Raw genomic sequence first — 14,493 nt, 5'->3', positions numbered from 1 at the left:
TTGTTGAAATACTCATAATAATATTGCTATCAAAAGAAGTAAGATATCATACTTTCAGTTTTACAGATGCAGAAGTGATTGAACACCAAGCTTCATTTCTAGCCTAAGGTCACCTATTTTTCAAGGGCAGATGCTGAACTTAAGGTCTAGTACACTGATACATTGCATGTCTATGCATACAATCTAATACCATGTAGGTGTTTCCCTGCCCACTAAATATTAGACACTATTACAATGTAAACACTTGTTGTTCACTTATCATGTATTTGTAATCTATAGTGATGATTTGTGTGGTTAATGGATAATTTTAGACAATGTAGTAGTTGACTGAGATAACAGTCCTTTTTTCCTTTTCAATTGACAATTTACAGAAAGGGACTCTGGCTTGTCTGAAACTGATAGTGAAAGCAGCACTTCTAGATTAAAACTGACAGACTATACCCTGATACCTGAAGAAAGGGTCCTGACAGTTTTACTCATGTATGTGTGGGGGTAGGTGGGGTGGGGAATATGTATGCGTGAGCACACATACACCACCACTACCAGTCAACTCATTTCTGCATTTTCTTGTATTAAAACCTTTTCTGTGTGATAGAGAAAAAAAGATTAGTAAAGGCCAAAAGTAAGTTGGTTTAATTATTTGAAAGTAGGAAGCATTTAGGGTGGAGTAGAACTGACAGGAGCAAGAGCAGGAATTGGAAGGAATTTGCTAATTTATTGAGCTTTATAAAAATATAGGACTACGATGGAGAAGAGAAATTAAGAAAAATCTGCAGAATATTTTACCAGATATTAACAAAGTGAAATCACGTTGTGCCCTCAAGTATTCAATCTCCCTAAAGTTCCTTCCCATACAGAAAATATCTGCTTTACTCTACAATGATTATCTGTGCACAATTTGTTTGAGAGTTGCTGGATTTCACATACACACAAACTATAGGATGTTAAGTAAATGTGTATCATACTACAAATGAATAGCTTTCATAAGTACAAGTCTCAAATATTACATGGGACAAATTTTTACTAAAAAATCTGTTCGTATGTGGATCTCTACAACACATATTTTTTCGTTATCCTATATTACATTTATAAGTATTTTCTTGGATAACAAAACAAAGTTTTAACTGAAAAAAATAGATCTTAAATTTGAATCTTTCTGAGCAAGGTGTACTTTAACTAGCAACCTTACTCATTTGGTTAAGATATGGTTAAAAACAAGGGAGTTTATTTTATTGACTTATGTGCAAATTAGAGGAAAGTTTCATGGGAACTTTTAGGATTAACAGCTATTCTCTAAATTGATGGCTCATTAGAATTACCTGATGAATACCAATGTCTAATGTCCTCTGAGATTCAGATAAGACTAAAGATTTTTTCAAAGTATATCAGAAGAGGCCAAAATGCTAATAGCTATGAGGTATTGATTGATATTCAATAGCTTTCATCCTGAAATGTAGAAAAGAGACACCTAAGGAACATTTTTGAAAATTACCCATGCCATGATCAAAAGCAATTATGTGCACTTATTTATACTGCATTGATATTAAGGAAAAGTTTCCAGTAAATTTTAAAGTTCTTTCAGAGGAGTTCTTTTTGTTATCACCTAGAATATGACACTTTTGGTAGTACCAACTGTTGGAAACTTTGAAATAGTTATCCATTAATAATTTAGCTAGGAAATTAACATTGATTATAAATAATTCAAATAATGAAGAAATATATAAAAGAAAGAGGAGCACCCTCAAGTCTATTTTCCAGAGCTAGTCAATATTTGCTATCCACCCTCCCTCGCTTTCTCTGACAGAATTTTAGGGGTTGTTTTTTGGTTTTGTTTTGTCTGGTCCTTTGATTTGTTTCTCTGTATTCCACATAATGATGAAAACTACTTGTTTTGCCCATCTCCTCTGACTTAACGAAATCCCCTCTAGTTCCATCAGTGCTAGTGCAAATGGCAATTGTTATTTTTTTATTGTTATTATACCTGCACAATACTGTATATATGCCATAACATTTGTCATTGGGGACTTAGCTTGTTTCCATAACTTGAAAATTATAAATATGCCACAAAGATCATAGGAGTACTTACATATCAAATTAGTGTTTTGTTTTGTTTGTTTTTTCATTATTTGGGTAGATAACTAGAGGTAGAATTGCTGGATTTACTTTTAATATTTTAATTTCCACATGGTTTTCCTTGAGAACTCTATTTCCCACATCTGCTACTACCTAAAATGCCATATTTTATGTGATAATAAAAGGGTTCTGAACTCTAAAGAAATTTTAAAATTTACTGGAAGTTTTTCCTTATTCCCAATACAGTTTATATTCCCACAACAGTATATGAGGTTTTTTTTTTTCTTTGTTTTCTACACCCTTACTAACACTTGTTTCTGTTGTATTTCTGACATTTGTATATATGTAAGATGGTATCTCAGTGTAGTTTGAATTTCATCTATCTACTAAAATGTGATGATGTGCTTTTTTTTTTTTCATCTGTTTACCATCTGCATACCTCCACTGGTAGGGTGTCTATTTAGCTCTTCTGCCTACTTTTGATTTTTTTTTATAGCCGTTATGAGCTCGTTGTGAATTTTGGATATTAGCTCACTCTCAGGCATATGCTGTCCAGATATTTTCTCCCATTTGGTGGGGTGTCTTTTGTGTTAATGGTAGTTTACTATGCAGAAACTTTTAGTTTGGTGTAGTCCCAGTTTTAGGTTGAATTACCATTCTTATTGGAGAAAACCTCCAACTATATCAGTGAAGCCAATATCATGAAGTTCTTTGACTATGTTTCATATAATTTTAGCTCTTACATTGAAGTCTTTAATAACATTTGAGTTAATTTTTGAATATGGTTTTGAGATATATTCCTTCTATTCCCATATTTATCAACAAAACACAAAATTAGTTTACTCAGACTGCCATTCTGACCATGCCTTACCTGGACAATCTGATGATGATAAATTGCAACTTTCTCCTACAGATATTTTGTGTAGTCTCTTTTCTTTCACAGCCCCTGGACATCCTCCTTCATTGATGTGTGTCACATAGATGGTCTTTTTAGGAATTTGAGTTTATGATATGATATTATATGCTTAACTAGCTATATGTTGTAGTTAGCTGTATTTTACTAGGAAAGTCCGCCAGAATAAGGACTTTATTGCCTGAGAATAAATTAAATTTGAATATTTGCTTCCCTGATAATTGCTTAAGTCACTCATCTACAAAATGAGTCTGTATAGAATTCATACATGTCTTAATCACAGGGCTTTGGAGAGTCTACTTCTACTCCATACTGGGAAAATGTGTGGGAAAATTTAGTTCACTTGAGAATTGAGAGAAAGAGAGAGAGAAAAGGATGACCAGAAATATTCAATATGAAGATGACTTCTCTTCTTTATAGTCAAGTGTAGAAGTCAGATAAATTAAAAAATCCTTTTCAAGTAAGTTTATACTCTAATAAGAATACACCCTGAATAGAAAAATAATTAAAAAATAATTATTTAAAAAGCTAAATTATCTCTTGAATATATATTTTAAAATATACATCTAGATCATGGTTTGTATCTTTTAAAATTATATACATTTAAGTGTATCCTTGGACAGTCTAGGAATCATATTACAGTGTTGTATTAGGATCACTTAATTTAGGAAAGATCAGGACCCTGAGTTTCTTCAGGTATTCATTCTACCACTTAGTTTTCATTCCTAAGATCTGCTCATAGTCCAAAAAAAGGCTTCAGTGCAAGCAACATCCATTATCTCCCTCCACAGGGAGGAGGAGAAAATCAACGAGCTGCATGGGGCAGGTATCAGAAATTGTTTAAAGAAGTTGCCATACTTCATTTCTAATGGGCCAAAACTTTGCCTTGAGAACACATCAAAGGAATATGTATTTATTCTTGGCTACCCTGTGAGTCAGTGAGTTCAGAGGCTATATTAGGGCAGAAAGATGAAAAGTCGTAGGTGGCAGGCACAATCTCTTCCACAATTATTTTCCACTGCTGGCATTTCCATCTAATGACATTGACAGTCAAAAATACTCCTGGCCCCCCTCCCTCAACTTCTTGCCTTGGGAAATGGAGATGACTGACCTGTTGTTCTGTATGAAAAGAAACAGGGTATGCATAGTTTGATCTCTTATTTTTGTTTCTTTTGGGGGATGGAGCTTGTCTGTAGAGTGTGTCTGTAGCACCTCCATAGGGCAAATCTCCTACTATTCTACACCATTTTGTAAGCCTATTATTTTCAAGGAATACTGTGTATCCTTACAAAAAGTTCTTTTAAGATACAAATAATGTGTATGTCATTTCTGGGTTTTTCATTGGGTTTCATTCACAAGGTCATCTCTCAAAACGCGGACAATATAATTTCTCTTTGAAAGTCATAGAGCTATCAGTGAAGAAAACAGCACAAGTTTTCCCTGATTTCCATATTCAGGCAGGCCTTGTGTTTGTGCCTCAAACAAGTGTCATAACCACGCATTTAGTTAGAAATATACTAATCTGTATAAACTGGGGGAGATGTACAAATAAAGGAAATACATAGACAAATAGAAAGGTCCTAACTAGTAGAAAAATATAATAACAGCAAAACAGCTCAAGGGCATAAAAGAGACACTGAGCACTGCCAGTAATTGTCCTCATTGCTGATCTACACCTTATGTTCAGGTCCCTGAAAAGCATTCCTACAGGCTAGTCTTGTTATCTACGTCATCAGTTGAGCTTGGCAGATAAGATTTGCATTCAACTAGCCATTAGTTAAGTTTCTCTCTCCTTTCATGGTAACAGTGTGATTTTTGTCTCTGTTCCAAAGATAATCTCTTTGAACCAACATTAATATTTCTCACACCAGGAAAATCAATCAATGAATAGACTTTTACCAAAAAAAAAAAAAAATCAAAATAGCCATATTTTAATGAAGAAATTGAACTCAAATGTGAATGTTATCTACAGAAGACAAAATTGTATCAATGGATACAGGAAAGAATTAATTAAATAAAACTTTACGTAATCCATGAGATAGACAATTTAAAAATTTTGTAACATAACAATTTAGTTTTTCCTTCAAAGTTACAAGACCTCTACTAATCAAATCTGTTTTTTAAAGTAATCTCTACATGTGTTTCAAATGATTTAAAAAATTAGAAAATTTCCAACTTTTTTAAGTGCTTAAAGTCTCAACATTATGAAAGATATTACATTAAAATATTTCAAATCACTGCTAAATTATTGGTGTGATGGCAAGAAAATTGGAATAAAACATAAAGAACTATAATTTTACTTCTGCTTTTAGTACTAATTTAATGAGAAACTTTGGACATGTGAACTACACTTCTTTTAATTTCCTCGTATTAGAAAGGAGAGCAGACCATACTTAATGTCCTTTTTAACTAACATTATCTGCTTCTGTGCTTTAAAAAACTTATAGATCAGTACACTTGGTTGAATAAGTAAGCATTCCTTACTAAGAAAATCTATCAACTGGTGCTGCCCTCTACTGACATAGGGAGGTGCAAAACTAAATATTTTGTCTTTTTCTTTAGCGCCTCTATGTGTCTATTCTTGAATAATCAAAAATTTTTAAAACTAAGCTGTATCTCTGCTTTATCTGTGATGAAAAAAATTTAAGGTAAATTATGTTAGCTAGAGTATAAGCAAGAGTTATTTAAAAGAAACATGTAGCTCTTTGGAGGACATAACTTTGTACAGGTCAAAAACAGGAACAAGTAGAGTATCTGACTACCCTCGTAATTCAATCACCTCCAAAAGCCCTTACCTCCAAATTCCATCATATTGGGGATTAGACTTCAATACATAAATTTGGAGGAATGGGGGGAGCACAACATTCAGTCTATAGCATTCTGGCCCCTCCTACAAACGTCATGCCTTTCTCACATGTACAATATAATTCATTCTTGTTTCAACATTAACTAATGAGCCCTAAGCCTCATCTAAATATTTTAAATCAAACTTAAGGTCACATTCACTCTGAGACAAATTGGTTGCTAGCTCTGGACCTGTGAAAACAAGTTTTAAGATTCCAAAATTCCGGGACAGGCATATGATAGATATTTCCATTAGAATAGAAGAAAGAATTAGAAGGTCTCTGGTAAATTAAAGAACTAATGTGATAAACATGACACATTAAGTTGCAAGAGTAATAATCTGACTCAGTGTCGTCTGCTTTGTAGGCCCATTGGGGTGACAGTGTCTCCCGCATGTTTCAGAAGAATGTCTCCAACAGAATTTACCTGGGCCCTATAACTCTTTCAGCTTGGATTTTGAGCCATGGCTCCAAATTGCCCAGGCATTTGAAAGTGAGATGGAGATAGACCTGTGCACTCTGCATGCCAGCAGAGACAAAGCTGTATGGACATCACCGAAATTTGATGTCTAACTCCCCAAAGGCCCAGCCACCAAGGCTGAATCCACATCGAGGATCACTAGTTGCTTTTGAGCAACTGAGAGCTGTGAAGCCAGAGTATAAAGCAATGTCTACACAAGGCTGAATGACAGCAGCCCTTTTCCTTACCTCTACTCCACCCAGGCCCTTGCTCTTGGGGACCTGTGGTGGACATGTTAGTTCTGTTGATCTTTGAATCTATAGGTTATTCCTTTATGTCTCAGAGAATTGTATCTGGCTTCTTTTGAGATCAAATGATCCATATTAACCAGTTATTTGGCAACACCCTTAGCCAGTCTCATTTCTATTTTGCAATACAAACAACATAATTTTCCTAACATTTTGGTTCTGTTGCCTTTTGCTTAACATTTCTGTCTTTAAGTCATTTTCTCTGCTTGCATTTTATTATAAGCTGTCAGGAAGAACCAAGCTGCATCTTCATACTTGCTCAGAAATAGCTTCAACTAAATATCCCACAGCATAGTTTCCAAGTTCTACCTTCCATAAAAACAGAACTAGAACACAGTCCAGGCATATTCTATACCACTGTATTATAAGCACCAACTGTCCTTCAAATTTCTATTAAGAAGCTCCTTATTTTCAATGATATCACATCAAAACATTATTTACATGTTTCCACCGAATTTCCATTCAGGTTTAGGTATTTGCTAAGAGGATTGAAGCTTTCTCCACAGTTCTTCATTTTGTAGCAATCATCTTTAAAAAACTGCTCATGGAAGCTGAGTTTATTTAGTAGCGTATACCTCAAATTCCATTCCAAAGTCATTTCTACCTTTTTAGGGTTTTGGTATGTTATCACACCCATTTCTGTCTTAATGCATTTAGGTTTCTATAAAAAAAAAAAGTACTGGAGACTGGGTGGTTTGAAGACTAACAAGCTCTTATTTCTCACAGTTGTGGTGAATGAGAAATCCAAGGTAAGCACTGGCAGGTCTGAGAGCACTAATCTCACACCTGCTGACTTATCACCTCCTATAAATTCCACCTCCAAATACTTTGGAGTAATTTGTACATTTCTTGGGGGAAGACATAATAAAGACTCTATAATAAAGACTCAGTTAAATGTCAAAAATACAACAGTATTTTACTAGAAACCATATTTATTTAAAAGCCAAAAATAATATGATGAAGCACATACATTTCAGAGGATTGGTTATTTTTAATTCATCACCAATTTTATACAATGAAATACCATTAAAGAAATATAGGCATTAGTATGATAATGTAGTATATAACATAAGATATATAATATTATATTCAAAAGGACTGAAACTATAGTAAGGGACTTGTTCACACCACACAAATGTAAATAATAATTTTAAAATATCACATGTTAAAAATAATTGTTTTTATTTAAAGATCTTGAAATAAGGGGTATAAGACCAAATGAAAGCTTATATAATTTTCTGAATAACTTACAGCTAAGTCAGATTTTCCATGTGAAACATAAGAAATAATACTTCTGTTTAAGACTACAATAGCATTTTCACACATAATATTGTTACTACTACAGGAAGCAGCTTTTTTTTTAATATATATATTTTTAAATTTTATTTATTCATACAGAACTGGGGTACAGGCCAGAGATGTGGAGGGTGAGAGGCTTCACCAGAGACAGAGTGGGGAGCAGAACAGGCAGATCGGGGAAGTACACTGCTGAGGGGAGCAGCGGGTGGGTCAGGAGAGGTCTGCCTTGCCATGTGGATCTCCTCCGGGGCAGGTGGGGATCGAACTCATGAGGAAGTGGCTTAAGCTTCTTAGTGTAGTGCCTTAACCCGCTGTGCCACCAGGGAGGGCCCAGCAGCCATTTTTTTTTAAAGCAAAGGTACAGCAGCACACAAAAGTGAGCATTACAAAAAACATGAGTAAAATAACTTTTACCATGAATATTGTAAAAAGAGGCACCTTTCTTTTACTTCCATGAGAACTGTGAGCTAAGGGTCTCATCGCAGAATAGCATCTAAGAACACAGACTTTATTTAAAAGGGAACACAAAACTACATTCTATTCTACAGACAGGTTGTGTTGGAAAAATACACTCTATTTCCAGGGAGAAATTAAAGTGCAATAGAGGCAAGTTGATTTGAGTTTACAGCCACTAGCACATTATACTTTTAATTAGTTAATACAAACAAGTACAATTAATACTTTAATTTTATTGATTCTACATAATCTTTACTTTTAAAACTACGGAAAAAAATAACATTGGCTGTGCTTTATTATTTCTTTGAATCGATAAATATCTATTTAAATAAAAAGCAGCAAAGCTTTTATTAAGCAGTGTCAGAATTTGTAGTTTTTGTTTTTATGAAATGCTACACACAATGTCACATTTCAAAATTTAAAAACAAGAACCAACTCTTGTGCAATTAGAATACCACAGTGATTATCAAGATCTTGCAAGAAAAATCAATTACCTCCTCTGTATTCCATCAAAAGAGATACTTTCAGTAAGCAATCTTGGAGATTTGGTTAAACATATCTTATAAAATAAAGCATCTGTGACCAACAGTTGTTAAGTATATTAAAATGCAAACTTCTTATGAGGGTACAGGTGACCCAAAATAGATTAGAAGTCTATTTTGTCTACAATTGTAATCATCTCATTTCTTTCTGTCTCCTCTTCTATAGGTAGCTCCTGATTTTCCAATGAAGACAGGGAACAAGCATGAAAATATAAACCTTACATTTAAAAAAATATACTTCATATTAAAAAACAAAAGTTTCTTTAAAACAAAAATGAAGTTTGCAAAATAAGAGTTTGATACATGTACACAAAAGAAATTGTCTTACACAATATCATATAATATTTGTATCTGCCTTTTTTGTTTTAAGGTGAAGAAGGTCATTCTTTTCACCAATTTGCCATCTATAAGAGGACATACAGATGTGCAGATGAAGGAATAAAGGGCTACAAATGGCACCTCTATTACTGTCTCAACAAACATTATTCTGATGAGGTCCACCATTTACTGCATGCTAGTGCGATAGTCCTGTGATTCATTTTCTGTTACCATTAAAGTATTTTCATCTCACTTTATGTTTAATTGTTTCACTAATCAGAGTAAACTCCTAGTCAACCAAGTAGACATGTAGATAGGTATTCAATTGAAACACACATTTATATTTTTCTCACACTTATATTTTCAGCTTAACTGTCAAAGCTGGCACCCAGTAAAAATAATCTACAAAAGTAGAAAAATACACTCACAAATCACTGAGGGTTGATTATAAGCCTGAGCCAACGTGTCTTTTTAAAATTAACCAAAGTTGCTGATTTGCTGAGTCTACTTATCTTCTTGCATGTGGTGGTGTTGCAGACCTTTCAAAATACATGAAATCCTGAAATTGGAAAAATAATTGTTACATAGGGTAAGTAGACAGGAACTTACTTATGTGTATGTACACAGAAATGCCACACATAAAATATTGTACTTTATAATTTCGCAGATGATCCTTCCAACTGAGTTAAAATAAATATATTTAATGGAATCCTCATGAAGAGGACTTAATACAAAAGATGGCAATTAAAACATGGCAATGGTGATAGCCAGTGAGTTTTCTATTTTGAATACTTAAATAAACTTTCATTATTAAAGGTGAAAAATTGATAATTAGTGCTAAATATTTGAAAATGAACCAATTGCAATATGTTAAGTTTATAAGTAATATTATCAACTGTGTGAGTGTTTTACTAATGAACATTAACCAACAATCAGTCAGGAACACAGAAAGGGAACTGTACCTAAGAAATTCATGGATGGTCAAATATCAAAGAATATACTGATACAGAGACAGTAAGATGGAAGAAAAGACAACAGCTTTAAAGTTGTTTTATCCAATAAAGCAATAAAAGGACAAGGATTTTAAAGTAGTGCAAATAATTACGTCAATGGTGATAATTACACATATTGGATGACTAGTATCATTGGATGCCAAGAACTGTGCCTGCTTCATTACTCATATGATAGCTATTACCCGGATAAATACAGTACTTTTATCTCCACTTTACAGATGTGGAGGTTTGCAAGTATTAAACACTTTGTATGCCCTCTAACTAGTAAGTAGCAGAGACAGATAAGGCCTAGTTTCAAAGCTTCTTGCCTGGCTAACACTCCTTACTCTTCTCATCCAAAAGAATAATTCTCTCAGGATAACTCAAAATCAAAAGGCTTACAATGAGGAAGCAAACTCCAAATATCATGGCTTTCATCTTCACATCCAGATCTAGTGAGAAGTGAATGTCAAAATGGTCAGCATCAGCCATTGTTGACAACACCCCATTCCACTTCCTTGTAACACTGCCGACAGTGGACATGCCATCAAGGGATTTGACCTAGAAGACAAGAACATGATTGCATGATGACAAAATCTATAATGTGCATATATATATATATATATATATATATATATATATAGAAGTAGTTTACACAGAGTATAAATACAGTATCAGAAATAAAAGCAGTAAAAATGTAATCTCAAACAGAAAATTCTGGCCAATAAGAGAAAAGTGCTTTATAAATGGTCTGTCATTGAGTTGGGGTATATCTTCCAATTTCCAGATCAATACTCTTTCTTCAGCTACAATTGTGTTATTAAAAGTATTATATATGGGCCCTTCCTGGTGGCACAGCGGGTTAAAGCACAGCACTGAGAAACTAAAGCCACTTCAGCATGAGTTTGATACACCTCTGGAGGTGATCCCCATGGCAGGTCACATTTCTCCTGACCCTCCCACTGCTCTCTTCACAGTGTATTTCAGTAGATCTGCCTGATCTGGTCCCCACTCTGTCTCTGTTGAATCCTCTCACTGCCCCTGAACCTCTGGCCTGTACCCCAGCTGTGTGTGCATAGATAAATAAATCTTTAAAAAAACAAAAACAAAAGTATTACATATGAATAGATTTGCAATTTTTTTTTTCAATATAGCAAAAGGCAGGAATAGGGCATTGGAAAGATTCTTTCATAGTATAACAAAACACTTGAGCTAAATCAGGGAGACATGGTTCTTTGTACTTCACAAAACCTGTGAAGTTTCTGTGGACATATCCACCCTGTTTTCTTAAGATATATCAGGAGACAAAGGAGCTTCAGTTTCTCTAAATGGGATGGTGGGATAAGCTTTGGGGCAGATGACAGATGGATGAGATCTGTGAACAACTATTTCTTTCACTGACACTGAAGATAGGTGTTTGAAGGGAGCAACCACATCTGGAAGAGAAATGGGGACATAAGGGTCTTCCTAGTGTCATAGTAGGAGAGCCAGCAACTATCATAAAGGGGAAGGAAGAATGGAAACCAGTAGGGAATAGTGCTGGCTCCTGGGCTCCCCTGCAGCCCCAGCCCAGGACTAAAAGCACACACTTCTAGCAAGTGTACAGCTTATTTGTTCACCAAAGGATAATAAGGTGACTGGTTTTGGCAGTGAGCAGTCTCTTACCATCTCCTGCCTGTCTGGTTTCTGGGGTCCAAAGATTGTCCAAAAGATTCTCTGTACTCCCCACCCCCAGAGAGCTGGGAAAACCACCAATGCTTCCCCACGTGTGACCACTGAATTGTGCCCAGAGTACATGAAAAGAAACCAAGTGATCATAGTGAGCTCTGCCTGCCCAGGGGTATTTCTGTGCCCACACTGGGAAGCCACTGAGGAACAGTCCTGGAACTGCCAGAGTTTCCTGCGCCTGCCTCACAGCACAGGGGAGCGCGGGACCTCTGTGTTTTGCCATAGACTTTGTAGCAGGGGGTTCATAGCCAATAGACTTTGGAAAACCTGGGTTCACACCCAACCCTCCCCCCTGTTACACCCTAGCCTGTGACTAAAATACACAGAAAGAAACTGAATAGTCAGTGCAGCATCACTCTGCCCCTTGCTTGTTAGTTTTTTTAGTTGCTCTGAGGAGTCACTCGAAGACCAAACCTAGCGCTGGCGCAACTTCAGGTGCTAGCTTCCAGTACAGCGGTAATGAACAGGCTCTTTGGCTAAATTAAACATACTTTCTCTGCAGGGAGGGGTGAAAGGAGGGCTCCAAAAAACCAGGAAAGTTACCCAGTCCTTCCCCCTGCATGACTTCTGGAACTTTGTCCATAGTGTATATTCTAAAACTACAGTGAAACCACAGTAAAAATAGGACATCCTGATAGCTGGTGGAAATCTGAGAAGCTTCCTCCCATCATGTGCTCTTGGGCTTCTACTGAACTCCCAACTTGCTACTGCTAGAGAGTACAGAAACTGTATAGAAGGTCTAAGTAAAAAAATCAGGCATAAAACCTGAAACTGCAAAACATCAATTTCATTATCTTCAACACTTACCTTTGCAGATTCATCTCCAATGTGAGAGAGACAAACGTAAATAGAAGCAAATGAGACAATATGAAATGTCCACAGAGCAAAATGCACTATCAGTAAAAAAAATAAAGTTACCCTATTAAATGGGAGAAAATATTCGCACTATCTAAATCTGACTTATATCCTAGATATATAAAGAACTCACATAATGTAACAAAAAGAAACAACCCAATTCAAATATGTCATAATAGCTAAATACAACACTTATCCAAAGAAGACATGTGGATGGCAAGCAGGCACAAGACAAATATTCATAGCAACTGATAAAGGAAATACAAATCAAAACTACAATGAGATGTTCACCGATGTCTATGAGAAAGGTCCATATCCAAAATTCCAAAGACAATGAATGTTGTAGATGATGTGGAGAAAAAGAGCCCTTCTATACTGTTGATGGAAATGTAGGTTGCTCTAGTAGCCCCTATGAAAACAATACGGTGACTTTAAAATACTAAAAATAGATCTACCTTGTGATCTAGCAAGGTACCTACTTGGTACCTACTTGAAGAACACAAAATCTTTAACTTGAAGCATTAAAATGTGCTTCAATGCTCACGGAAGCATATTTATAATAGCTGAGATATAGAAACAATCTAAATGCCCATGGACAGAGTTGTGGATTAGGAAGATGAGGGTAAATTCACAATGGAATATCACTCAGCTATAAAGAAGATGACCTCTTGCCATCTGCAACGATGTAGAGGGAACTCAAGGGGTTAATGTTGTTAAATAGTCGTAAAGGAAAGACAAATTTCAGAAGATTTCACTGATTTATGATATACAGAGATACATAACAAGGGAAAAGCCAAAATCAAGCTAGTAACAAATCCCAGAAATCTGGCTGTGGAATTAAGACTACAAGATGAAGAGGAAGAAAGCTAAAACAAAGTGGAGTCAGGCACAAGTGACTACGTTGGGGGACTGACGATGCCTGGTGGTGGTGTAGTCGGGCGACATCCATCAGAGCGGGTGTGAGCCTATGCCTCTGAGCCACATACACTATGGCAAACCAATGCTGCCTCATTTAAAAATATATATAGTAAAAACTGAACCCATATTTTCCTACCTATCAACATCAAAAAATAAAATATAATGAACAGAAAACCTTTTCACCATAGGGATAACACCCGAAAAGATCTTGTGTATTTTCCTTGTCAAATTTGTCTAGTCTGTATTTTCTGTTTCCCTACTCTGGTCTTCAAATAAATGAACAATGCTTAATGGTAAGATGATGTAAATTGAGATCCAAAAGCATTTTATTTGTTATCATAGGAAATAGCTGAATCTCTGAGAAAGTTTACAGGATGAACCTTGTTGAGATACCAGGCCTTCGGTACTTAAGAAGTTCAGGAACTATTTCTGAGAATCCCCTTTGTCATTATTTATCAGACAATAAATAATCATTTTATTGTTTTGAGAAAAGGGAAAAACCAAAAGAATATTACTTTCTTGAGAAAATGTTATATAGACTATCATTAGTTTTGCCTGCAAATGTTTTTCTATTCTTCTAAGATGGAGCTGCTCTCCTGCAAACAGCAAAGTGAACGGTCTCACAGGTCCTCCCCCAACAGCTTAAAATATTGTACCTGGCCCTCCCTGGTGGTGCAGCAGGTTAAAGCACAGCACTGAGAAGCTAAAGCCACTTCTGCATGAGTTTGATTCCCGCCTGCCCTGGAGGTGACCACATGGTGTGGCAGACATCTCCTGACCGGCCCGCT

At 35.6% G+C, this 14,493-nt stretch overlaps 1 protein-coding gene across 2 annotated transcripts in view; it reads right to left on the bottom strand.

Moving 5' to 3' along the window:
* Nucleotides 1-9,244: 9,244 nt before the first annotated feature.
* PLSCR4 (phospholipid scramblase 4) overlaps nt 9,245-14,493 on the bottom strand; it is a 25,923-nt gene continuing 20,674 nt past the window's right edge. For both annotated transcript variants that reach the window (XM_012724822.1, XM_012724823.1), the window contains 2 exons: nt 10,607-10,765; nt 9,245-9,771 (listed from right to left, as the gene is read on the bottom strand). In XM_012724822.1, the coding sequence (XP_012580276.1) occupies nt 9,721-9,771; nt 10,607-10,765 (210 nt within the window). In that variant the 3' untranslated portion in view covers nt 9,245-9,720. The remainder of the gene's footprint in view (nt 9,772-10,606; nt 10,766-14,493) is intronic.

This window comes from Condylura cristata, unplaced genomic scaffold (genome assembly GCF_000260355.1).
Source record: "Condylura cristata isolate star-nosed mole 26May11 unplaced genomic scaffold, ConCri1.0 scaffold00014, whole genome shotgun sequence".
NCBI lineage: Eukaryota > Metazoa > Chordata > Mammalia > Eulipotyphla > Talpidae > Condylura > Condylura cristata.
Note: the sequence above shows the minus strand (reverse complement) of the source record. Positions and strands in the feature narration are given on the sequence as shown.